Source organism: Molothrus ater, chromosome 14 (assembly GCF_012460135.2).
Source record: "Molothrus ater isolate BHLD 08-10-18 breed brown headed cowbird chromosome 14, BPBGC_Mater_1.1, whole genome shotgun sequence".
Lineage (NCBI taxonomy): Eukaryota > Metazoa > Chordata > Aves > Passeriformes > Icteridae > Molothrus > Molothrus ater.
In genome coordinates, this window is record NC_050491.2 from 3,075,530 (window position 1) to 3,101,886 (window position 26,357).

The 26,357-nt window shown below is 43.6% G+C and overlaps 1 protein-coding gene across 1 annotated transcript; it reads right to left on the reverse strand.

Annotated features, from left to right (window-relative positions):
- ALG13 (ALG13 UDP-N-acetylglucosaminyltransferase subunit) lies at positions 1-25,431 on the reverse strand. Its single transcript, XM_054516374.1, has 26 exons — positions 25,264-25,431; positions 24,686-24,851; positions 24,368-24,506; positions 23,039-23,144; positions 21,166-21,393; positions 20,757-20,840; positions 19,908-19,958; positions 19,146-19,192; positions 17,962-18,034; positions 16,563-16,644; positions 16,035-16,215; positions 15,241-15,316; positions 14,425-14,533; positions 13,159-13,223; positions 12,153-12,253; positions 11,418-11,542; positions 10,495-10,729; positions 9,965-10,042; positions 9,621-9,774; positions 7,529-7,661; positions 7,259-7,294; positions 7,073-7,128; positions 5,876-6,047; positions 1,460-1,500; positions 439-622; positions 1-330 (listed from the first exon to the last, which is right to left on the reverse strand). The coding sequence occupies exons 1-26, from the start codon at positions 25,342-25,344 to the stop codon at positions 65-67; spliced, it is 3,069 nt and encodes a 1,022-aa protein (XP_054372349.1). The 5' UTR covers positions 25,345-25,431; the 3' UTR covers positions 1-64.
- Between the last annotated feature and the right edge of the window lie 926 nt (positions 25,432-26,357).

Here is a 26,357-nt window from a genome sequence, read left to right on the forward strand (position 1 = left end):
CAATATTAACAAGAGCTGGCAAACAAGAAACGAGAAGCCAAGGAGGAGCCTCCAGCTCCCAGGTTTACATTCCCTGGGGTGCATCAGGAGGTGCAGGGTTAGGGGAGGCCATGTAGCCCACCTGGGGTGGTGCTCCTGAGCTCCCAGCCTTGGCCACAGGTGGGGAATTTCCATGGGGAGGATTTACTGGATGCCAGGTGCCAATGTAGCGGTAGGCAGGAACCACAGAGTCAAAGCCAGGCACAGGCTGCTGGCTGAAGGGGTCTGACACCACTGGGTAATACACTGGCCCATAGGACAGGGGTGCAGGCTCTGTGTTTTGGAAGTTTCCTTAAAAAAAAAACAGAACAGAAAGCACATTCACACACTTCAGCCACACTGATGGCCTTTTAATGCAGGATTTCATGAGTATGAAGGCAGCATTGCTCAAGTACAAACCATTTGCTGATGCCTCCAAGGGAACCTGGTGGACCTCAGCTTGCCCAGCATCAGGGAAGAGCTGGGGCACTGACTGATCCAGGACAGGAGCTGGCTCAGCATAGGCTGGGTAAACTTCCACTGGAGATGGGGGCAGCACTGGCTGCACGTACATCATGGAAGGCCAGCAGCTCTGATGGCAAAACTTGCAGGAAAAGGAAAAACATGGTCACAGCCACACACTCTCCAGCCCTCCTCCAAAATCACTGCTACTTTCAGAGCTAAAGTTAGGAAAAAGTGATTTTTTTTTCTCTCCCTAGCCCTTTAAGACATACAAACAAACAAAACCCCAATCAAACCAACACAGCCTACCAAGAAAGACACCTCTAGCAACAGCCACACTGCTGTTGTGTCTGAAGTCTTTACAGAGAAAGAAGATTTCCCCTTGCTAACTTTGTCATATTCAGAGATTTTTCCCATTTCTTCAGTTGAAGGAGCTCACATTGCTCTTTTTACTTCCCTGAGCAGCAGCACTGACACTGCACTTAACTACTGCTACAGAGAATGCTTCAGCAGAGCAGCTTTCCAGAACAGAGAAATGGTGCTAACCAGTCTGAGCTCAGCTGCACAAGCCCTAGGAGACTCCATCCACACATCTCTAAGTGGTCTTTGATTTCTTATCTAAGCACACAAATTCTCTTAAGAATTGCTCAGGTTCTTTCCTTCTTTTCACAGAAAGAATATTTATCCACCATCAAAATACAAAAAAAACCAACCCCAAACAACCAAAATACTAAAAGTAAAACTAAAAAATCACCACAACCCAGAGTAAAACAATTAATATGGTGTACTTCACATTTTGAGTAGAACTTTACTTCCTGAGCCAGGCTTTAATCTCCATGAAGGAAGTCCATCCATATTAATAGTCCAGTGCACAAAATGCACATTTAGGACACTTGAAGTTTTGAATACATCAGTATATTTGTCAGGAAACCCAGCAGTTTTTACAGGCAATTGCTATACTCCTTTTAAAAGCACTTACTTGCAATCCCATATTAAAATAATACCGCAAGACCTTTGTATCTGAAATTAAAGGACAGGACATTAAAGAGCAGAGGAATATAAACCAAGAAGCAAAAGCAACTTACATTAAGAACATTTTACTTGAAGGTATTCTTACTTAATGAATAACAGTATTGCAACACTACCTTTTCTTTAAAATTTCAAGGGTAAAGAATTTATCTTGAATAGAAATAGTTGTTAAACTAGTTTTATCTTTTAAATTAAATCCAGTTAGATGTTTGTGCAATGGCAGAGCATTTGTCTGGCCAATTAATTATTTAATTCAATGACTACATTAGCTTTAGTTTTGGTTTATTCATCTTGATTACTCAAGTGAGAACTCAAGTTTTTTAACAAAATAATCAAAAAAGTTGTCTAAGCAACTAGGACTTCCCACAGAGCTTCTCACCAAATTCTGCACCCCTCCAACTGATATATTAAGCTCAGTGGAGGCAGGAATAAGAAATAAATTCCTTCCTCACAAGGGTACTCAGTTCCCTGCTTTCTTGCAGAGTCTTTTACTTCTCTCTTCCCTGTACTGAATAATTTGTCCCCAGCCAAGTAAGTGATAGGCTGAGAAACAGTCCCAGGTGTGGGAAGGGACTTTGAAACCTCTCTCCAAAAGCAACAGGGTTTTGAACTTGGAAACATATTTCCAACTGTCCAAAAGCTGTGAAGCAGCTTTAAACCTTTCAAGTTGACTCACTGAAAGGACAAAAAAAAAAAAAAAATAGAAAAAAAGAGGGTGTGTGTTTAATCCCATGATGGGGTTTTGGAACTGTGCATGAGAAAATCTGATTTCTTAGATTTCAATACAGATTTGCTTTGAAGGCTTTGAAGGAAGAGCAAGTGACCTATTCCACAGCACAGCCTTTGAGCTCCCAGCTGTACTAAAGCCAAGGGAAAGCAGGGAGACAACTCAAAAGGAATTTTCTAGGGATTCAACTCAGCAACACCTCCAGAGCTACCGCATTCCATCCTCACAAACACCCACCCTGCCCTAGACCAGGCTCCACAGTGCTTCCCTGCCCACCCATCTCCCACACTTCCCCAGCCCTGCTTCTGTGGCACTTGGTGTTGTGGTTTGCTGCAGGAAGGCAAAAGCATCAGCAAAGCAAACCACAATTTTAAAATGCACGTGGATTTATTCCTCTGCTGCTGCTGCCAATTCTCAATTCTTTTACTGCTCAGCCCATTTATCAGGGCAACAATCCATGCAGCTGTTTTAGGAAATGCTCACAGATCCTTCCTTAGTCCTGGAGGTATTGGTGGTCTGGCTGTAACACTGACCATGGTCAGTAAAATAGTAAAAATAACTCAAAGGCTTACACAAGTGCAAACCTTTTAATATCTAGCTGAAATTCCATCTACATCTGGAAGAAGCTGGATGTTTTTTTAAAAACCCAATTTTGTTCTTCAATTGTTTATGCAAATCTATGCAAAGCAAGCATAAGAGCTGAATGAAACAGCTGCTTCCATAGCAGCAATAACAGTACAAAGGAACTGCTGGGAGACTGAAGTGACAAACTGACACTGGAAATACTGACATCTGTGGAATGATGGAAAAGAAACCAGTACAGTAGGAGACCAGTTTGTGTTCAGATTCCTCTTTTAGATGCCTGGAAATCAAGTCCATCCTCTGTAGAACATGTTGCTTATGAAGCAACAGCTAAGCCATGAAAAGTTACCCATTCTGACATGAAAATATAAAGACCACATTGATGCCTGATAAAAATCTCATCTCATGATAGAGTTTTCACTGTGCTGCTGAGAAGCTCTGGCCAGTACTGAACACTCTGTTTCTGGAACACAGCAATTTCAAGCAGGCTTTTATCAACAGCTCCTTCAAATACATGGCACCATGCAAGGGTAGGACACCTGAAGTTAATAAACACACTTGACAAATCCTAAATGCCATTAAAACAAGATACAAGATGCTATGAAACCTGGAATAAATGTAGATACAACCAATGCTAGAGCCCACAGCAGGATTTCCTCCCAGGTCCAGGACTCCAGTCTATTGACAAGTCTGCTCTCCGTGTATACCAGGCCTGGTGTCCTTAGCAAAGCACACAGAACTCCAGATCAATACTGCCCTACTCCAAACCTGCTGGGTTTCTTAACCTAAAGGCCATCATCCAGATTATACTCCAGCAGTGTAACATAACAGTACTGCACTGTAGCATTTAACAAGCAACCTTTAAAATTCCTACAGCCTGTGCCAAGGACAGGACCAATATGATGTGGACTGACTCAGCTGAAGAGCTCCAGGCAGGGTCTGGAGGGGTTAAAAATCCACATCCACTCCAGATTCTTGTCAGCACACTTCACACCCCATTCTCCCAAGTGGGGAAAGCCTCAGTTAAAGGGCATTCAACTCCAGCTGGAAAGCAGGAGCTCTGATGTGTGCATGGGGTCAGAGTGATGCTACTCCAGCAGGGAAGGGAGCCAGAACAGCCAAGATGAACAATTCTTGGATTTGAGGGCACAGAGGAGGCAGCAGAGCAATTGCAGAGCACAGCAGCAGCAGTGTGAAAGCAGCAGGCTTGGTCTCTGCACTCACTGCTCAGTGTGGACATGAGACACTGTCCCAGCTGATGGCAGTGTGTGTGACAAAGCTACACAGCCAAGGAACAAGCTGAGCCTACACTTCAGCCCTGGTCTGTAATACCACAGAATTACAGCTTGGAGCCATAAAGGAAAACAACTAAAATACCCCACTGAACCATGCAACAGCACAATTTATAAACACACAGCTCTTATTTTCATCAGTTTTCAGGAAAGTGATTACTTGGCCACAAACAAGTATGATACAGGCCAAGCACCCTCTCCCTGGGCTTTCATTTATTGAAGGTACTGTCTAGAGCTGCAATAATCACATATTTGAGTCAGATACAAACTTTCTGTTCCAAACTGGGAATGAAAATGCTTTAGCCTACATATCTATAATATTATTTCTCATTCCTGTGAGTTGCAGAGAGCCATTTCTTCTCACTATGTATTCTCACTTGGTGTTCTGTTAAGCTTCCAAGGACAACACAAGTCAGAAGTGTGCTAGAGAGCAACAGGAGTAAAAATACAAAACCCCATCATGAATTACCTCGAGGCAAATCACTGCCACTGGGATCACAAGAGTAAGCTGGAAGAACAGCACTGGCTTCTCCCACCTCACTCACTGGAGGAAGAGGAGCTGAGTAAATTGGGAATGGCACTGAAGAAACTGCTACAATTGGAAGGAAACAAATGTCACCCAAAAGGTTAACTTTGCCAAACGAGTAAGGTGTTAACTTACACAATTCAGCATGCACTTTGACACCTTGGTGCCCCTAAATACAGGCTCTAACAAAATTCTGTTCAGCAATCACTTTAAAAGGCAAACAGAAGAAATTTCATAACTAGATAGGAAGGTTTCCCATCTCTCAAGCCTTAACTGAGCTTCTATTTGCAAGCTGCATATCCCATTTAAAGAAAAAAAGTATTTTTCAATTCTTTCTTCATATTAGATGGCAGACCAAACTTCTCTGTTGTAAGAGAACAACAACTTTAGGCTAATCACCTAAAGTCTTCAGAAGTATGACATTAAACCCACAAAAACAAGGGAAGGTTTGAGACATATCAGGACAAAAATCTTCTGGATAGACAACTGTTAAATATCCTTTTAGGTAGCCCACACCTCTAACACAGCAGCAGGTTGGCACCAGTGAGCAGACAGCTTTGAGAACCAAGCTGACTAAACTCTCATGCAGAGTAGGAACAAAAAAAAAAAAAAGTGAGACAGAACTGAGCAGAATGGAAGGTGGAGATGTCTTAGATGTTAAATGAAAAGTTATAGAAGACAGGAAAAATGCTCTTTGTAAGAAGGAAAACAGAATTTTTTCCTAACTGCTATTTTCTAAGAGCAAAGCAGATAGAGCACTTAAGGTAGAGAGTGCACCCTGTGCACCCACAAATCTGATCTCCTTGCACAGAGGAAACTAAGGATCACAAAAATAAACTGGAACACCTCAGCCAGTGACTCTCTGGAAGTGATGGTGTTCTAGAGGCTTGCTACCTCAAGAGGAAAATTCGCTGTAGGAAAGGGGAGGTGAAAGGAGTCACACTGAACTCCTGCCTTCTGAAAAGAATTTTCTAGCAAACACTTGGCATTAATGGTTAAAGGTGGCAAGGGGGGAACCCAAAGCAGAGACCTCCAATTCCCACAAAAATTCAGGGGCAACAGCCCCTTCAAAACAAGAAGCCAGCAGCCAAGTTACAGCTATGTGATTTTAAACCAAAGCAAGTGACACTTTTTTAAAAGCCTTTTAACACTTGTTTTGGATGGGGGGGAGAAAGGGAGGGGAAAATATAACTGAAAACTTGGAAATCCAAGTCCACAGCTGCAGTCTGTACACTCTACCTGGCCTCCCCACAGAAAAGGGAGATACTATGACAGGCTGCACTGCTGTTTGTGGGGGAGCTGCTGTTATGACACTGGCTGGAGTGGAGGCAGCAGAATTTGAAGAGAGACCTGTAGCTGGAGCAGTATAAACATCTGTGGAGGTGGAAACTGTTGCAGAGTTCACCAACACCTGGAAAAGAGTCAAGAGTATTCAACAGTCTGCCTCTGCAACTGGCTTTGACAAAGACTATGAAAATACCACACACTTCAAAAATTCTCACTTCACACAAATCCATCTTGTAAATCCTAGCTGTAAAGATCTAACTATGCAAACTCTGTAAAAATTGGCTTGAAATACCAGCTTAGAGTTGCAGACACCTGCAAGGCATCTTCTGCCTTGCTTGTATGTGCAGGGAATTGCATTCTCTGCTGCCAGAGGCTGTGAGGGGTCCCCAGAAAGTGTCACAGTCCAAGCAGAGCGGTCACCTCTCTGCAGGGCCACCACAAAGAAGTGTGAGATACAGTTCAGAGTACCAGACACTACCTTCTGGGGATAGCTGTAGGAAGCCACTTCATCTGGAGGTGACACCAAGACTGGCCCTTCTTCCTGAAGGGATTCCAAAGCAGAGCATGGTCCATTTCAGTGGCAAAGAAGCCACAAGGCACACACACCACACCCCTATTTTTTATTTTTAAATTTATGGACTATACACTCAATGTCTTTTGTAGCTCACAGTTTTATTCTGGCATGCTCAGGACTGCTTTCACACCCACTGTGGAGCAGCAGGTGACTAAAGATTTAGTTTCAAACAAAAAAGAAAATTAAATTCCAAGATAAGTTCTACCACAGATGAGATCTCCAGTCTCACAGAAGAGGGCTAAGATTAACTGGAATATAACCTGAAGGGTGGCCTGATAAAAGCAAGTGCTGTCTGGAGCAGAGAAGAAAAAGTAAACAGCACTCAAATACACATTCTCTCTTTGCAGAGGGAAAGGTGGAAAATCATTAATGTATCCAGTGCAATTCAGACTGTACTTGCAGACTCAGATAAAAACCTCACCATTCAGGGAGGAAAAGGATGGCGAATATACAAAGGAATGTTGATTTCATTTATTTTATTAAGTCTCTAGCCTACTGTGCATCCAAGAACATTCTCCATGAATGCCACACACCTCAAAGATCTCAAATCTGAACAGTCTGTGAGTAAAACTTACCAAGTTTGCTGTGGGTTCTGCTGAACTAAACACTGTTGCAGTTTCACAGTTGGGATCTGGAGAACACAGGCAAAGTTAATTGAAAAGAGCTGCACTAAATCTAATCCTTCAGAAACATATAAAAAAAGCTCATAATTGAGCTTTTTTACCAAATGTTCTATCAGTAAAGACTAAACTTTTACTTACCTGGAGATACATAGATATATTCCTCATGAAATTTCCCTACAAGGGAAAGAGAACAGGAAGTTTTGATTCAGGGGAAAAAAAGGGGAAGGTAAAAAAGCTTAAATCTGGAGTTACTGCAATTATACTTCAGTGCCTCTATTAATATCCTCCTTTCAATATAATCTCACTTTCTGTCCTTTAGGAGATGTAAGGAACCTACTTTTGACAATGAAAAGCACATTGAAAAATCTCTTAAACATATTTTTGCCAATTAATCCTTTAAGAACTTACCATTTTCACTTGCTTCTTCCTCCTCCTCTAAGGTACTCAGGGTCTGCTTGTTGGATGGAACAGAGTTTGGACCTCTCCTTGCTACCCAAAATGCCCCTGGACCATGGACAATGGGAGCATGGCTACTGTGGCTCTGAAAAGCAAAGTCAGAAGCACACATTTAGAAATAATTTAGAACCTTTCCATGCTCTATAGACAGACACACAGAACCAGGCTGGCAGACCCAGCTTGCTGCAACCAAAGCTTACTGGAAGCATCATCTCTGTGTCCTTCCAATGCAACAAACATTTCTTTCCTTTTCCTTCTGTTCTGCCTTGCACACTTAAGGCAATGCAGAAGCTTTACCATTTCCCTATGCAGGTAATCAAGCTGCTCCCTCCCAGAACTCAGCCAGCTTTTTCCCAAGCTCTAACAAAGCTGCAAAGGAAGGAGCAGATCCCAGACAAGGCTGCATTAGTGCATTCCTCATTCTAGAACATTCCCCTCACACCAGCAGCAGATCAGTTCATCCAAACACTGATCACCATGGAGAAAGGTCATCTTCAGTCCCAACTAATGGAACCAGAAGGTGGCTGCTGGCACAGACAGCACTGTCTGCACCAGGCTGATCCACATGTGCAACCCTGACTATTTCACAGAGCAGCACACCCCAAGTATGCCCACAGCACTCCTTCAGTTTTTTACGTGCCCTTTGCTGCTGCACTGAAATAAATCTTTAGCTGCACCCCAGTTTAAAAGTTAGTTCTCTGAAGGAGGAATGTAGGGTTGAGATGCTTCAGTAAAAGAAGCTGATTCACTCTTGTAGTGGCTAAGGTGACACTCAAAACTCTCCTCAGAAGCCACTGGTGACTATGAGATCGATAAAGTGCTCAGAGAGGCTTGAAAGATTTCCAAGGTTGAAGCAGAGATGGTAAGTCAGAAGATTCTCCCACCAGGCCTCTGGCAGCATGGCAGAGTCCTCTGTGAGATGCATCTTTCCCCAGGAAATGTCACATTCCTTTACTAAACAAGACAAGGAAGAGACAGAGAAAAAGCTTTGGCATTGACAATAACAAAGTCACTGAATGAGCATGAAAACCTATTCATTAGGAGCTGCAGGCAAGTCTAGCAAAGGGGGAGAAAAAGCCACTGAGCTGTATTGATTTCATGTTGGAAAAAAGAAATTGCAGGATAATGTGTCCTTATTCCTTGGCACTCTTGGAGGAAAAATCAGAGCAAAGATTACAGATCTAGTACATCAGAGCAAAGAAAAAATGACTGGTGCTGAAACAGCCCTAAGCATATTCTCTCTTCCTCATTTAAATATGAGTCTAACAATAGTTCACTGCTTCAACACAGCAAAATATTCAAATATACCAGGTTGGTTGTGGTTTTTGTAATCTGCTTTCTTATTCAATTTATACCTAAGTAAAAATTGATTTTTTTTAGCACTCCCAGCTTTGGACTAGGTTTAGGCTACAAAAAAGGAAAAAAAAAAGGCATTTTAAAGTTTTAAGAATGCACTGTGCCACTTTATCTACAACTCAACAAAAAGACTGCTTTAAGAAAAATCTAGGTAGGTTTGCAGTTTTTTCCTGTTTCAGTAGCAGAAGAAACTGTGTCAGGAACAACATGGTAATCCAAAACATCACAACTACAAATTCATAGGGAAAAAAACCCAGGCTATCGTTATCCAATTTCTGAATCTTGCTCCCCAAATAATAAATTATAGTGTGGCAAACAAGTGACAAAGCTTTCTCCCACAATGTTTAGAGCTAGACAGATACGTCTAGCTCTAAAATATTATGTTTTTAAACTGCAATAGAAAGGAGAAACATGATTATGTTTATGAAAATGTGCTTAAAAGAAAACAAGTGTTGCTACTGAGGATACAAAGAAGGGAATACCTAGAAAAACTGAGGTTTCAAGCAGGTTTTACAGGAACTAGACTAATTTCAGTCTTCCATTGTCAAAAATGCATTCACTGCTAAATCTTACTCCAAGTAAACCAAAAATCCCGCTGTATTTTTGGGTAAAGAATCACTGTGCATTTAGTTTCCCCCTCCTCCTCTCTTTCTGAGAGGCTTCAGCTTACCCTTTGTTCATAACTCACAGGCAGAGCAGGAAAAGCAGTGTCATCTCCTTCGATTTCACAGAAAGTGACAGTTTCCTCTGGCCCCTGGGGCTCCTGGGCAGCCCCTGGCACGAAGCCGTACTGGCACTCCTTGTTCACGCAGGGCAGCGGGCGGCGGCTGCGGCTGTACGAGCTGGGGAGCAAGAGAGGAGCTGAGCAGTCACCACCACCTTTGGCTGCTCAGCTTGAACTCAGCTCCTTCTGCAGAGCCACCAAGAAACCTGCTTTTTCACACTCTGCTGCAAACAGGCAATTCCTGCCCCAGCATCCTAGCCAATGCCTGGTAGAGCAATTTTTGGTGGAAGAGGTTTGTTGTCATTCACCAGGACAAGCTGTCATAACCCTGACAGCCTCTCTTCCCTGGGCTGGGGTGGAATGCTATCTGAGGGCCAAGCTGGTATCTTGCCTCTCAGTTGTTCACAAGACTGATTTTATTTCTTTTTATCCTCCCTGAAGTTAGTACAGCGCTCTTTATTTCGGTTGCTGTTTTGAAGAAATATTTGAGACTCCTGGGCCAGCTCACTAACATGGGACTGACTGGGAGCAGCCTGTGCTATTAATGGTTTGTGACAATATTCTGATGCAGTTTAAGTTTTTTTAGAGCTTCCCTTGTTCTCTCTCCAGGTGATATACATATATATATTATACACACACACCACGTCTACAAAACATGTATATATACCCACGTCTACAATACAGGCAGATCCCCTGCATTTAAAAGGGAAAGAGTACAGCTACCAGGAGTGCCTGCCAGCTGTAGTTTTACCTGAACAGCACAGACTCTCTCCTAACCAGTCTGCAGCAAGAGTGAACAGGAAACAAGTGACCAGCTCATGTTTTCAAAGCTTCCTACCTGGGCATGCCGGAGTCACGGTGCTGTCTGGGAGGGTTCTGCTGGTGATAGGGTTTGTAGGGTGCCATGGCTGCAGCTCCCTGGGAGCAGTGGATGGGAGGGAAGCGCCCTGAGGGGGCACTGTGCTGCAGCCGGGGGGGCAGCACTGGCTGTCCCCTGCTGTAAGCCACAGCCATGAACACTTCCTTCCCACGGACCTTCTTGAGCATCCTCTTCCGTGTTTTCATATCCATTTCTGCAGTTTCCATTGAGACAGAAAAGAGATTTACTCCTTAAACCTGAGCTATGGCCTCACATGATAAATTGAGGAATTACTATTTGAACCCATAGAGAAGAAAGCCAGTGGCTTGCTCCACAAAAAAGTGCATTGTAAATATGGACACTATAGACCCTTCTTAAAAAGAATCAAGCAGGAATTCTACATGATACATCTGACATGGGAGCACCTTCCCAGCTTCAGCTGATCCAGTAAGTACTCAGTGTTAAAACCTCTCTATGCATGCTGCATTTGTTCATGAAAGTAAAAAACCTCGCTACTCACTCCTCCAAATTAAATTGAGCCCATATTTAAGTGGGTCCCTGGTCCATCCACACATCTCTGCTCATATGCCAGGTCAGACAAGCTCTCTGGTTCACTGACATGTCTTTTAGATGTTCTCAAGTGGCAAATTTATTCTGGGCAATTTTGAGCAATACCAAATTTGCTCTGTATTGCAATAGATTTGCACTTTTGCAAAGTCAAATTCATCCCTGTCTGAAACACAGCTTTCCATCAAACCCCTACAGTGGCCAAGTTTTACATTTTTACATCACAGGGGGAATTGAGTCCCTTCCAACATCCAAAGACTGCTACAGTTACAACTCCCATGAGCAACTCCCCTACTTCTCCAGGGAAGAAATGCTTCTGGAAGCCTTATACAAACCTATTCCTGAGAAGTGTCCACCTGTTACTTTCTGATAAGCTCCTCTTCTGTTGTGAGCCATATTCCAAGCAAGGACAGGAGCCACTTGTGACACTGGCTTTAAGTTTGCCAAAGGAACTGTGTGCCTGCAGGAAGGACACCCATGTTAGCAGTACCCCAGGGATATCCTCTTCACAATAACTTAAGCTGAAGCAACACCAAGACAGAGGAAATAGCTTGTGAAAATAAATAATCTGCTTCTCTGGCACCAAGCACGCATTACTGCTACTTGTTTAATAAGAAAAGACAAGCTAGGCTTTAGGTTAAACACTATTTTAGTTTAATCACTTATTTCCTGGGTCAAGTCTCTCTCCCCAGCCTGTATTTGTGTGCCTCCAGAGGTACACCTAAAAGCAGGGGAAAACACAGAATTTTTGCAGGACGTTGTCAATCAGAGCTTTGGAGGAGGGTGAATGATTGAACAGCAAGGGGGAGAAAGTGATTAGATTCACCAGAAGTGCCAATTATTTCGTTGCTTGGGTACAGCATAAAAACTCCAGAGAAACCCAACAGCAGAGGGCAATTTGCTCTCTGTGAATTAAGCCCAAACTGTAAAGAACAGTTTTACATTCCAGTGAAGGAAGAGCAGCAAGATTTCACACAGAGCATTACAATAATGATTTTGGTCATTAGAAAAAAAACCAAAGCCCTCAACCAGAAAGTGTTTAAACTTGAAGTCATCACCAGACTGCTTACTTTTCTGCCAGCTCCTCAACAAATACAGTCAATGTGTTGCTATCCTGCCCAACCTCCTGGATGTGAGCATTGTAATACTTCTCTCCCGGTTCCAGACGCACCTGGAGAGAGAATAAGGGAAGCTCTAAAAACCTTGAACTGCATCAGAATATTGTCCACAAACCATGAACACAAAAGGCTGCTCCCAGCCAGTCCCATGTTAGTGAGCTGGCCCAGGAGTCTCAAATATTTCTTCAAAACAGCAATCAAAATAAAGAGCAGTGTACCAACTTCAGGGAGGATAAAAAGAAATAAAATCAGTCTTGTGAGCAACTGAGAGGCAAGATACCAGCTCCCTAACTTATTTTTATCCCCTGTGCCCAGCAGATAAGTGCCAAGGAAGGCTGCTGCTTAAGAACTTGAGGAGAACAGAAGATAAAGTAGGAAAAGGAAAGCTTTGCACAGTAAGAAATAAATCACTGAGTGAATAATTAGCACTACCTTAAAGATTGATAAAAAAATGTGCCCTGACTACATATAACCTCAGAATACAAAGAAAACAGACCTTCCTTTCAGCATCTCCTGTCCAGATCATTCTACTCCTCCCTTTTTAGCTCTTCCCTTTTTATTTTATAAAAATATTTTGCTACTTCACTTTTGAGAAAGATAAGACTATCCAGAATTGTTGCTTAGCCCAAGTGAAAAATCTAAAGACAACTACATCAAAAGCACCCCCTTGTGCATTTTGAGCTCTGCCTGGAACTTCCACACTCAGAGAATGTGGATGACAGGTTTACACTGAATCCCCAAACTGCTTTTCTATCAGACTACCAAGTTTAAAGGTAGATTTTAATGTAAGAAATTACATTTAAAAGTAAAGAAATTACATTTAAAAGAACACCTACAGGGAAGAGAATTAGAAAAGCATTAGAGAATTCTATGAAGTCAAATGACTTTATTGTTTATCATAGTCCATTTAAAGTAGTTTTAACAGTTGATCATAACTGAGTCTCCATTGAGTACTGACCTGACACTTATCTCCTAAGTAGTACTGTCTCCCAGCAAACACCATGTAGTCAGTTTTTTGAAGCTCTAAAAAGAAATGAATAAATAAATAAATGGGGGGGAAAAAGCCTTTAAGCTACTGTTCTTTCTTCACATATTCTACAAGTATTTCATGACAGCGGCCAACTACAATTTATAGGCCAATTGAATTAAATACTTCCTGTGCATACCCGAATATTCCCCATAGTAACAGTGGAGTAACTCTAGGTGTTCTTACAATAGCCCATAACCAGGCTAAGTCACATGAGACCAGCACCAGCCAGATAATGCAGCAAGCAGCACTGCTACAACACTGCAGCTTCTGTGGTGGCACAGAGCTAACCCTGCATTTAATATAAGTCCTGGAATTAAAAATGTTGGACATCTCTTATCTTGCCAGAGTCCCAGTGGCACTTGGCAAACATGAAATATCATCTAGGAAAAGCTAACATTGCCTCAAGTCTCCTTGCTGTTAGATTTCAGCTTTTTTTACCTCTGTTCCTTGCCTGGCTTTTCTGCATGTCAGTATTCTACACAGATAATTGGTTACCACACTCTGTTCCAAGAATTTTAATGATCCTCATTACTGATTACGCCGTGGTGAAATGCTGGAGTTCGTCAGCATGCAAAGCACTTTGGGTCAGACATCAAGTATCACTTAAAAACTTATCTTTCTTGGTAACTTCTTGCTTTACAGATCAGCCACATTGAATGCCAAAAAGCAGCCAACCTTTCCCAAGCCACAAGAACCACAAAATCTCTGCAGAATGTTCAAGCCCAGGAGGGCTGGGAGGCAGGAGAAAAACTCATCTGACAGATCTCAATGCTAAATTTGAGATCTTCATTATTATACAATTCTGAGGCCAAAATCGTGCTCTAAAAAGAAGCCTTGCACACATGCAGTAACAAAAAACTCTCATATTTGAATGCTTTCCAATACAACAGAATGGCTACAGAGTTCTGTGCTCTGCTTTGAATCCTCCTACTTCCTGTGTACAGTCAATGAGTAGCAGAGATCAGGTTTTTAGCAACCTTGTACCATTATACAGTATCAAAAGCTGGGTATTTTGTGCTTTGAATGGCAGACAGGACACCAAGAACATGTCCTACCTACAGCTATCTGCTGGGTTCACCTGTGTCCTACACATTTCAGCTGTGAAGAAATAGGTGACAGGACTCAAGATTCATAAATGTAATGGTAACCCTACTAGAGGAATAGTTATTGGCTTTTCCCATTTCCAAAAGATACCTTTTCTACTGTCCAGCCAAACATCAAACTCCACATTTCTATAGATGGTAGAGTCCAGTGCCTTTAGCACTTTATAAGGAACAGGCATCTTTGGAGGATTTTCTGGAGGCTAAAAACAGAATTGGAATGGAGCATTAACAAGTGCATTTCATGTGTTCAGCACAGTCTCTATTCTGCAAGCATCTGTGCACCATTTAAAAAAGTACAGATGCTATTTTCCAAAATTTTCACTTCCACTGTATTTCCCTAAAAACTAAAACTCAAGAGTATGAAAACAGATCCAGGCACTCAGGTGCTGAGCAAACTGACTCTGGAAAGCAGAACAGGCTCAAGAGTAACACTTGGGATTGTTCTGTACTCAAAATGAATCAAAGGAAGCCAACCAGATCAATGATGCCACAGCTTCAAAAGTAAGTGAGCATTTCAGTTATTACATCTGAAAACTCTGTACAATTTCCAGAAGTATTCTGAAGCAATTTATACTATGGTCAAGACAAAAGTGAATTAATTTAAACCACATTCTGGGAAAAACAAACAAATCAGGAAACATCTGCTAAGCTCCATCTTTTGGGGAAAATAAAAATCAGCTAGAGAAGGACTAGAGAATTTCAGAAAGTAAAAGAGCCATTTTCAGTTTGAGAGAATCTCAAGGGCAAAACCAAAAGACAAGTAGGTGAAAGAAATAAACCACCTACTAACCAAAAATAGATTTTTAGAAAGTGGTAAAGAGGATTTAGCCCTAACAAGGGTAACATCATACAACAGGAAAAAAACCCCAAAAGCAAACTCTAAGGATTTTTTCCTGAACTGCCAAACCTTTTGTTCTTCAATGCTTTGTTTGAACTTGGTTTCCTGTGGATTGTCAGCATCATTGCCTTCCCAGTCATCCAGTCTAAAAAATTGAAAATAAGATTACAAAAGCTACAACACACGATTTCCAGCCAGGATTAGTAACACCAACTGTTCAGACAACCTGAAAAAGCACCATGGTGCCATCAAGTGGCACACTGTGCCTTAAACACCAGCAAGGTGCAATGCAGTGCAGGACCAGCCTTTTCCAAGCTTTAAGAACTTGACCTTTGCTTGTTCCAATACCCACCCCTAATGAGGGCTACTGCTTGCATTAGGAAAGGATGAAGGTGATGCCACTGACTGAATTCTTGCACTGTCAAGGATAAAAAGACACTCTGTGCCAGGTACCATCGAAACCAATGCTGTCTGCAAGCATTCAGAGGCAGCTCTCAAGCCTTTCAGAGCTATGGGGGCTTAGAAGAATACATCTCTCATTAAAATAGAATACAAAAGCTCTAATGAATAAGGACCAATTTTACTTACAAATAAGCTGTCATTTTACAGAGTTACACACAACTATAGCAGAGCCTGCAGAAGAGGACAGGCAATTATATGGTACTTCCCAGCTCCAAGAAAAGCACACTCTCTTCCATGATATACTTGAGCTTTGTGTTTGTGTCATAACACAGGAAGAAAAGAGTTAATATTCCATAAAATTCATAGAAACTTGGAAAAGTTGTCCTCTGCAAGGTTTTCAAGTTTTGTTCTGTTTTTTTTTTTTGCTTTCCTCTTACCAGATCCCCTTCCCAACATACTACCTCTTTTCTGATGGATTTCGGGGCACTTTTTCATGGAGACAACCAAAGTTTGCATCCTCACTTCCTACAGGAGCACTGTTTCTGTTCTTCTTGGATCCACTTCGAAACACCTCAACTGCAGACCTTAATTCTTCCTCATCCATGCCAAACACATCTTTGTAGAGGATCTCATATAATACAGCTGAACAAACCAACACAAAGCTCGATAATATGAGATCCATAAGAACTCCTGCAGTTTAAGGCAGGCAGATCTTCAGATATTATCTACTGTTACAAGGCTGTAGTGACATCAAATGCAGTTAAGGACAGGATCATAAAGTAACTCAGTTGGGAATAAGGGACCTCTGGAAGTCATTTAGTTCAAAACCCACTTAACAGGTGAAAAAAAATGAATCTATGCATAAAAAATTATACTAGAAGTGAGCTTCCATCTCTCTTCTCCCCACCCCTGAAAACTGAAACAAACCCTGCCTCTAAACATATGAAAACACACAATTCTCTTTCACAGAAAAACGATTTCAAGTTTACCCTGGCAAATGGCAGCATTTTCCTGAAATTGTTTTGTATACACAGAGTCATAATGGCCGTTACCGGAACAACACAGTAAAATCTGGGAAAATTAAAAAAACAAAGTTTTAAGGCTGGAATGATGTAATCCCATCAATTATGATGAATTCAGTAAATTCTGATATCCTTTTATTCTACAGTTGACACCAACTCACCAAGAAAACAGTAAATATTCTCAATGTAAACATGAAATGCTGAGCTTTTTTTGAGCTGCACCATCAGCTCAAAACTGAAATTTAGGTAAAGTCTCTAAGTAACTTTGTATCATACAAAGAAAAAAATCCCCATCTGTACATCCTGCTGTATTGAACATGAAATAGGAGCTTGTTTCCAAGACCACCATTCGCTCAGGAGGTAAAATAAATACAACCCATTGCATGCAGCACCCCGAGACACACTATCCCAAGTGTCAAAGGCACATTTCATCCTTCTCTACCTGCAAGACTTTACTTCTGTAGCCCTTACAAACTTGCTTTTAAGAAGCAGAAGAGATGCTTTCTGCATCACAGGCATTGACACATCATGTAAACATGTGCCACCAAACTTCTTGGCACACAACCACAGCCAACTGCAATGGGCAGAAGCCCTGAGGCAGCTGTCAGCACACTGCCAGCAAGGATGCTTCCCAGAAAACCAGATCCCAGAAGGAGCCCAGATGCCAGGACTCTTAATTCTGGGTGCTCTGTGGATTCTGCCAACACAAGCTCTCCTCTTGTGCTGAGGAGGAGCAACACCAGAAGGAGCTGCTGCCCAAACTCAACAGTGTAATGCCAGACAGCTGCCAACACTTAATGAGACTTCTGGTGGGAAAGCCTTGAGCACTTGGACCATGCTGCTTGATTTTTAAACTCAGCTCATTCTGAAATTAAATTAAGCTACACAGGAAACTGTGTAGATGAAGAAAGAAGCACATGTAATGAAGACAGCAGTGCTCATCAACAGATCAGTAACAGCTGCAGCAGCACAGGTTCAGAGCAGACGGGCCACCTTGGCAAATCTAGCAGCTCACACTGAAATCTACAGCACAGCAGCTCCATTGGCATCGTGCCTGAAGTAGCCACGTAACTGTGCACCCACATCTACACAGCTCCAGAGGGGTCAGATGTAAGGTAACACACAGTACTTGTCCTTTATACCCCTTCCTTTTGCCCCTATCAGTGCTGATGTAGATAAGCTGTTCCAATAACTCACTCTAAACTGGGATCAGTTGGTAGGTCACAAAAATCAATTTGTTACAGTCATCCCTTCCCATTAACTTCCCCTTTTCAGGAAAAAAATTGCACAACTCATCCAGCTTCAGGAAAAGTAAGGAAACAGACTGGCAGGGGAACAGCAGGAAATTGCCCTCACTTCTACTGACCTTGTCTTCAAAGCCATTGTCTGTAGCACGTGTGGGTGCCTTCCCGGGGTACCGGTACACAATGAAGTCTCGCCTAGGTGAGCAGAGGGAAAACAGGACTTGCAAGAGCACACTCTCAGTAAACCATCTTATGAAGAAGTTTCCAGGGAGCAGTTTAGAGCTGTTGGTTTATAGAAAATCAAGCAAAACACCTTCCCTGATAAATGAATGCTACCATAAAGGAATAGCCATATGAGCAAACCTATCTTGAGGGGAAAACAAAAATTATCTGCGAAAGACGATGCTGCTTACTTATAGATTAAGTCAAGTACTTACACTTACAGAAGGGTGTTCTATTCAGTCTAAGCGATTTAGGCACCCTGCAAAAGGACTAGAACCTCAGTGCAGGGAGCTAGTAATTCCTGTTTTACTGCTCTTACTATTCCTGTTCTTACAATTCAGTAAGAACAGGAACAGTAATTATTCTTACTATTCAGTAAGAACAGTAATTCCTGCTTTACTGTTCTTACTATTCACTTAATTTCTGTTCTTACTATTCAGTCTAAGTGATTTAGGCACCCTGCAAAAAGACTAGAACCCCAGTGCAGGGAGCTAGTAATTCCTGCCAAACTTCAGTTGTTCCTTTAGTACTGGGACAGAGTGAGCATGCAAAAAGGGGCTTCTATCTCCTACCACTAGAGAGCCAGACTGCTTTTTACAATTAGCATCATTTAATTAGCTAAATTCAGCAAGACAGCAGCACCTGCACAGTTCTGTGTTACCTCTGAAATAACCAGCAGTGTTTACACACCAGGTAGGGCAGGTACTCCTCACTGCTGGAGCTTTCAAGAACACCTACATGAGTTTTAGCCATGCTTGAAACTACCACACAGTGTTTGCACTGCACACAGCTCCTCAGTTTTGCCCATTTTCCAGTCTTCAGGCACTAGAAGCAAACACTTGACATTCAAGTTTAATATCAGCAAAATGATAACAAACAAGCATCTCTGGAAACTGACCCTGCCCTCAATCCCCATTAGGACAGTGGCTGTGATGGCACCATTTACACGTCAGTTAAGTTTTTTAGGGAAGCATTTTTCATCCTGTTTCACACATTCACCTCTCAGTGGCAAACACAAAGTTTTGGGGCCAGAATCCCCACACCAAGGGCAAAACAAAGTAAACCTTAAGAAAGAGGTACGTACTTGTACATCATCGATAAAGCACTCAATTCCAGCTGGCCAGCACTTTCCTATGTAATATGATGAGATTATGTGAGATAGCAGAAGAATCTAAACATCAACAACTATATTCTACATTTCTGTAGTATTAAAATTCTGTACTATTAAAATAGCTGTTCAAAATCATCAGTTAAAGCAATAATGCACTGAAAGTTGAGATATAAGGATTTGGGGGAGAGTGTGGTAAAAGGAGTCTGCTGCATGGGGTGGCCACAATTACCAAAATTTTTAGGACTGAGCTGCTCCAACACATCACTGTAGATACTTTTTTTTTTAAACCCACATTTGTTTCAGAAAGTGCTGCACTCACCAAGGTTATGGTTAAGGACTAAAGAAATAGAAGTCTGAACAGCAAAGGAGGAAGCAGGGGATTGTAAAGCCTGACAGACATTTCATTTAAGGTACACTCTACATATTTAGTTTTTTTCCTTCTTTAAGAATTACAGTTATGAATAAGCTTTTACTGTCCAGCCTGCAGAGACTGCTCCTTTGCACCCATGCAAATTCCCTACTAAAACTGGTATTGTTTATACATGTACACTTTGTTCACATTTATCAGTACAAACCCTTAGTATTACTTATGTAATCATTCCCCAAATCTAGGTCTATCTAAAAAAAAAAAAACCCTCAAACTCAAATAACCATATTTCAAACAACTATCTAAACACCTTCCTGATCCAGTCTCTTCAAATTTAAATCTCTTAATAAATCTCAAATCAGGCTTACCTTTGGATCTCCTAGTCGTTCTAGGTATTTCTCAAATGAGCCTTCCACATACTTAAAAAAAAAAAAAAAAAAGAAGAAAACAGATATAAAAACTTTGGCAGTTGGAAAGCAAAGTTAAAATTAAACCTAAAGACTGCTTAACAGCTACCAGCTGTTGATTTGGAGGGGGCAAGGCACATAGAACATAAGAATGATTTGGGGTATCAAGGTGAGAATACCAAGAGATTCTAAAAAAGTATTAAAGATATGAGTCCAAGTAATATTCAAGTTCCTCCTACATGAACTTGATGATTCAAGATCATCATTAAATGAAGCACTTAAATAAAGCACTAATCATAGATTAGATTAAGTGCTTAAATGTGATTAGAGGGAAAACAAAGAAAAACCCCAAAACACATCAAAACCCTACAATATGAACCACACACACACAAACTGACACAGATAAAACCAACCAAAAAACATACCACAAAAGTCCACAACTTTACATAATTATTCCAGAATTTCCCACAATCTTTCAGTATTCATTTCTTTCTCCAAAAATCTACACATTTCCCACCTACTAAATTCTGCAATGGTCACTCCACAGAGAATATACTACACAAATAACTTGCCCCACTCACTACTAAGGTTTTAGTAACTTGCTTATTTACAGGAACCTAGAACCAAAGTCAAATATAACTTGTGCAACTACAACTCAATATAAGGAAGCAGTCACCCTGTAATTTCTCCTGTCTTTCAAGCACCAAGCGTGACAAACCATCGTGTTCTCGGTGCTAAACCAGTGACCTTCTCCCACAGCGCCTCCCAACCGCACGGACCCAGCTCAGACACAGAACTCACGGTACTCACGGATTCAAACCTCGACTGGTGCCGCCTCATAAAGGAGACGCAAGCTTTCCTAACTTCTGCGTGATGAATTTGAGATGAAAACAGCTGGGAAAATAACGGTAACAAAGAGATAACGTCAATAGTTTAACTCACGCCTCGCGTTAGGCATGAATCCTCCAGTCTAACGCCACCACAACAGGAGGCGGTGCAAAGGCTGGGGGCACCTGGGGCACCTGAAGCTGAGGGGAGCCCAAGCGCCCGGAGCCGGTCGCACCCATCCCCACAAACACTCCCAGCCATCCCCACCCATCCCTCTGCCACCTCCTCGCTCTGGGCTCACGGCCGGGTCTCCGGGAGCTCTCTGGGGGCACCCCCGGCCCGCCCCGGGCCTGAGGCGCCCCGGCTGCCCCCAGCCCGGCCGGCTGCGCACCTGCTCAGAGACGGCGCGGAAGAGGCAGGAGGCGTCCTTGGCCGTCATCTTGCGGTACAGCCCCAGGCTGCCCAGGTACTCGTCCATGGCCACCTCGCTGAAGGACTTCTGCCCGAAGTACTTCTTGGAGCCTTTGTGCATCTTCCCGGCCGGGGCGGCTGAGGCAGGCGCGGAGACGCGGGCGAGGCGCGAGGCGCCAGGCTCGCGGCCGCCGCTAATGAGGCGCCGCTAATGAGGCACCGCGCCCACCTGCGGGACGGGACAGCCCGGCCCCGGCCCCGGCCCCTCGGATCCCGCTGGGGCCATTTTAGGTTGCTTTAGGACAGTTTTTAGAGTGCCCAGCGCCCGGCCTGGGTGCGCATCCCAAGCCGTGGGAAGCGGCTCCTCCCGCAGCTGCCTTGGCTGAGCTCGCTCCTTCAACTTCATCGCTCGGCTGCGGGGAAGCAGCGCGAACATCGCTCCGGTGGTTATCCAGGATTCCCTCTGCGCTCCCGGGCTGGAGGCGAGTTGTTACCAGTGGGTTTAAAATAACTCCATAGAAAACGTTAAGGGAGTGAAGAATCTTAGTGGCTCCTAATCGAATATTTGGGGCAAACTTTGGGGGATTGGCAAAACTGAGCCTTGCACAGCTGTGCGGCCTGATTTCTGATTTATTCCACCTGTGGCCCTTTGTGTTTGATTTGAATGCTTCTATGTACATTTAACTTCCTCATGAAAATTGTACTTAGACATCAGATGGGCCAATTCAGGAGTTTTATTTTCTTGTTTTAAACAACAAAAGCAACACTGCCCCCCCCCCCCCCAATCAAATAACGTCCCTGTAGAAGGGCAATTAGCACCAATTATGCAGTTCTAAAGTTCTAGAGCATTAGAAGCCTAAGAACATGAGCATGAACATTTTAAAGCTGAAACCCCCTTTGGTTTTCAAAATATTTACTTGAAGAAATCGATGTAACACATCATTGTTAAATTCGATACTCTAAATGGGAAGCTCTGATCAGCATCAAAGAATCCCAGAAAGGCTTGGGTTTGCCGGGACCATAAAGTTCATCTGGTTTGAACACCCCTGCCATGGCAGGGACACACCTTCTAATATCCCAGGCTGCTCCAAGCCCTGTCCAGCCTGGCCTTGGACACTTCCAGGGATCCAGGGGCAGCCACAGCTGCTCTGGAAACCTGTGCCAGGGCCTGCCCACCCTCACAGGGGAGAATTTCTTCCTTACATATAACCTAAATAGAAACACTGGATGTGAAGAAGTCCAAACTGATGGGTCATGATGGGGTAACGCCATGCAAAAGGAGCGATTGCATTGCCAAGCCCATTCCTGTCCTGTTTTACTTTGTGGGTTCACCCAAAGGGCAGCAAGTTTGCAGCTCGTGACTTTTTTCACCCGCATGCACCACATGTCTTTTTCCCTTTTCAGGCTCAAATAGCTCAGTTTTAAGCTCTCTTTCAGTGCTTTTGTAAACACATGAACTAAGAGCTGAAGGCATTTGCAGGACATCAAAGGAACATCAACAAAGAGAATTTATTTCCACCTGTACTTGGCAAAAAAGGTCAAAAGACCACAAGGCATATGCCATGCCTGTAAAGAAGTAGTTTAGCTTGTCCTCATCAGTGGAATTACCCCAGTGCAGCTTTTGTGATAGAAATATGTCTGTCCGTGCCACAAGACAGTTCATACTCCCTCCTTGTTGGCATTGTACTCTTTTAAGCATAAAGCTGAATGAGTTTGACACTAAATTGGAAGCCATTTAATATCAGTTAATATTAAATGATATTTTCTTTGAGTGTTTGGCCCAGTTGCAGATCTTAAGTGGAGGAGATGAGACATTTTATTCCAACTTTTTTATTTCTCTGTTTTGTTTATTGCAACTCAAAAACTTTATCCAAGAATGAAGCAAACTTTTCTGGCTGTCCAGGAGGAAAAGGTTTCAAAGCTGCCAAGTCCATCGACTGCAGCGTCTCCACAAGAGTGCTGTAAAAACAGACCAAAAGCAAAAATTAAAGAAGAAAGACCCATCCCACAGGGAATGTTTTTATACAGTTTTCTTTCTATGCATCCATATGTAATTCTTTAGCATGGAATTATTACATAAGGATATGTATGGAAAGGAAGAGAATGCCCAGAGCAGCAGGCCCCAGCCAGCACTGGCTCATAGGCAGCATTGCTGAGAACACACTTCCATCAGCTTCCTGAGACAAACTCAACTTTTAAACTTTTTAATCTTCTGTGGTTGCAATGCTGGGAGACTGAGCAAGATCTGAGGCTCTCCTCCATAAACCATAGGAGGAAATCCTTCCTATTTGAACACATGGCAGAGTTCTCCCCTGATCACAGAGCCAGAAAGAACAGCTACATCAATCTGTTACTTGCTATTATCAGGCTGCAAATAAAGCTCAAATGCTTGGCACTGCCCAACACAAAGAAATAAAAATTCCAAAGCTGACAGAAGCACCAAGATAATGAGTTTAAGAAACTTGCTCAATTTAAATAAATGCCAGGCTTGGTCTGTTCAGAAAGCTCTTCTGAAACATATGAAACTCTGCTTGCAGGGCAAAGGAACAAGATGCAGACTAAGTAATGGGAGTTACATTTTTTCTGCCTTCAGTTTAAAAGTCATCTTTTATTTTTAGAGTAGATTTAATCACAAGTAAAGAGAAAACAGTAAGATACAGTCAAAACCAGGAGAAAAAATAAACCTAACAGGAATCAGGATGAACTTTAAAAAAAGGAGCTAGGAGTTTTGGTGATGGTGGGATTTTTTCATGCATTGTTTGTTTGTGGGGTGGGTTTTTCTCCTGAAGTGACAGGCAGTAGATCTGTGAAATTCCTTGTCAGAGGGTATGGTGGATTCAGGAAGTTTGGTTAAAAGGGCAGCCTGAATGAGTACTTGAAAGACAGGGGTATTTAAAGTTACTAACCAGAAAATATCTGATTTATTAATCCCCTGAATCCAAGTGTTTTTCTTTTTTTAATCTAAGTACATGTTACCTCAAATGGAAAAAAAATAATTATAAGAGGTCGTGGTCAAAAGGCTTGGTAAGTGTGGTAAATTTCTACCTAGTGTTAGTCTGTTCACTCTGGAAAATGTAATATCCAGATGGAGATTACAGAGAAGGATGTAAATTTCCTTGTTGCATTCTCAGCTGTGCAGTGACATGGACTGAATGCTCTTGCCCAGCAGCTCCAATCCATACCTGCAGTTACAGTAGAGGACATAGCCATCTCTGTGCAGCTGTTTGGCCAGCTCAAGCTGATGGTTGTGCATCAGCTTGTCATTTATTACTACTATTAGTGGTTTTCCTTTCTCTAGAGTCTCCAGGCAGCTACCAGCACCTACGAGAGAAACAGAAAACATGGTGAGAGATGAAATATCCCCCTACATGCTGCTGAAACAGGGGAGCCTCTTAACCCAGCTCTAGCTGCGGACCTCAGCACTCCCAGCCAGCCCAGCCCAGGCCGGAGAGACCTCATCCCACGGACCTCCTGCAGCCCCAGAAGCAGGCGGGCTGTACCTGCGTGGCTGATGACCAGGTCTGCTCCCTGCAGGTCCTCAGCCAGCGAGTCCTTGAATCGGAACGCTTCCACCGCCACGGCCGGGCTGCTGCTGGGCTGCGGCTGCGGCAGCGAGCCCCGGCCCACCTGCAGCACCAGCTTCTGGTACCCGCGGCTCTGCAGCGCCTGCGGGCACGGCACCGGTGAATGGAGGGGATAATGGGGTGGGGGAGATGGTGGGGAAGGAGGATGAAGAGAGAGATGGAGAAGAAGGGGGGGATGAGATGGGGGTGGAATGAAGGGGATGAGGCGGGAATAGAGAGGGTGTGTGAGGGGTGTGCTCAGCTCCGGACGGCCCCGGTATCGCCGCCCGCTCCCCGTCCCACCCCGCTCCACAGGCCGTCCCTCCCGTTCCTCCACCAACACTTCAGGTTTCTTCCCCGGGAATCCCCGAACGGCCCCGGCGCCCTCAGGCACCCCGGCTCCGCTGCCGGGACGCGGCAGGGAGGGCGGGGCAGCTCGTGGCGCGCAGGCGCCAGCCCCGGGAGGGGAGGCCCGGCCTGGCCCGGGGCCGGTGTCGGTGTCTGGGCCGGCTGACCTGCAGCGCGGGCGGGGAGCTGGCGGCGGCGATCAGCTCATCGAAGCTGGTGGTGCCCACGGTGACGAACACGGACTTCATGGCCGCCGGGACGGGCCGGGCCGGCCGCGGAGCCGCCAGGGGGCGCCGCGCGCCCGCGCACAGCTCCCGAAATGGCGGCCGGGCTGAGGGGAGGGACGGGGCGGCCGGGAACGCCTCCTTCCCTCACGGGCCCGGCCCTCCCTGTCCGTCCCTGTCCCCGACCGTGGCTCCTCTTCACGGGTGTTCCTCTGTCCGCCCGTTTCGGCGGGGCTGGTGCCACTGCGTCGTGGGGTTCTCCCTGCGGTGCCACACCAGCAGCGATGGTGGCCGCTCTAACGAGCCCACTGTCCTGCAGCGTTTAGAGGCTGTGTCAGGCTTTTAGACTTTAAAGGAGAAGAGGTAAAAAATAAATTTGGAAAAGAGATTCGGAAACTTTTGGCCTGTACGTGTTATTTCAGCACTGGGGACGCGCATAACTCGCGGACAGCCCGTGTGGGTGTGTTCAGAAGTGCCATTGCCAGAGCAGGGCCACAGCCACCTTCCCTTTACAGACTGACCCTGGCCCAAGCCTCCCACAACACTTACTGGGGGAGTAACGCTTTAACTTCAACCCCAAAATCATGAATATTAAATGTGCTAACACAGTTATGAATATTAGATGTGTTAAATGTGTTCACTGAAGAGTAAGAATGACCCCTGAACAGTTGCACAAACCGAGCTGGCAGTTTTGTTTCTTATTTGTAAGTGTAACACAATGCACAATTTGCTACAAAGACAAACCAAAGTTAGGCATCTAAATCTATTTATTCCCTGAATTAAAGTCAACAGATGAGGTCACAACTGTATACACAGTTGTGTATACATGGTGTTGGAAGAAGGATGCAGCTTCTTGTGGAACCTCTGATTGCCATGTTAATGCCTTGTTCACAATGCTCATTAGCCCCCTGTTGTTTTCATTTAGCAAAATGAGCCACGCTGAAATGTTTCTTTATTTTTTGATTAAAGCAAGTAGTGCTGACAGCAGACACTGTCTGGGGGAAAAATGCTGTAGAACAAAACATTATTAGTGTCCT

What these genes read in the sequence shown, in the direction of transcription:
- ALG13 (XM_054516374.1), bottom strand. Translation starts at nt 25,344, where the DNA reads ATGAAGTCCGTGTTCGTCACCGTGGGCACCACCAGCTTCGATGAGCTG. An exon ending in AACGACTAGGAGATCCAAAG is followed by an intron (nt 19,193 to 19,907) that starts GTAAGCCTGATT and finishes CATATTACATAG; the next exon opens with GAAAGTGCTGGCCAGCTGGA. An exon ending in GCTTTATCGATGATGTACAA is followed by an intron (nt 18,035 to 19,145) that starts GTACGTACCTCT and finishes CTGCTCACCTAG; the next exon opens with GCGAGACTTCATTGTGTACC.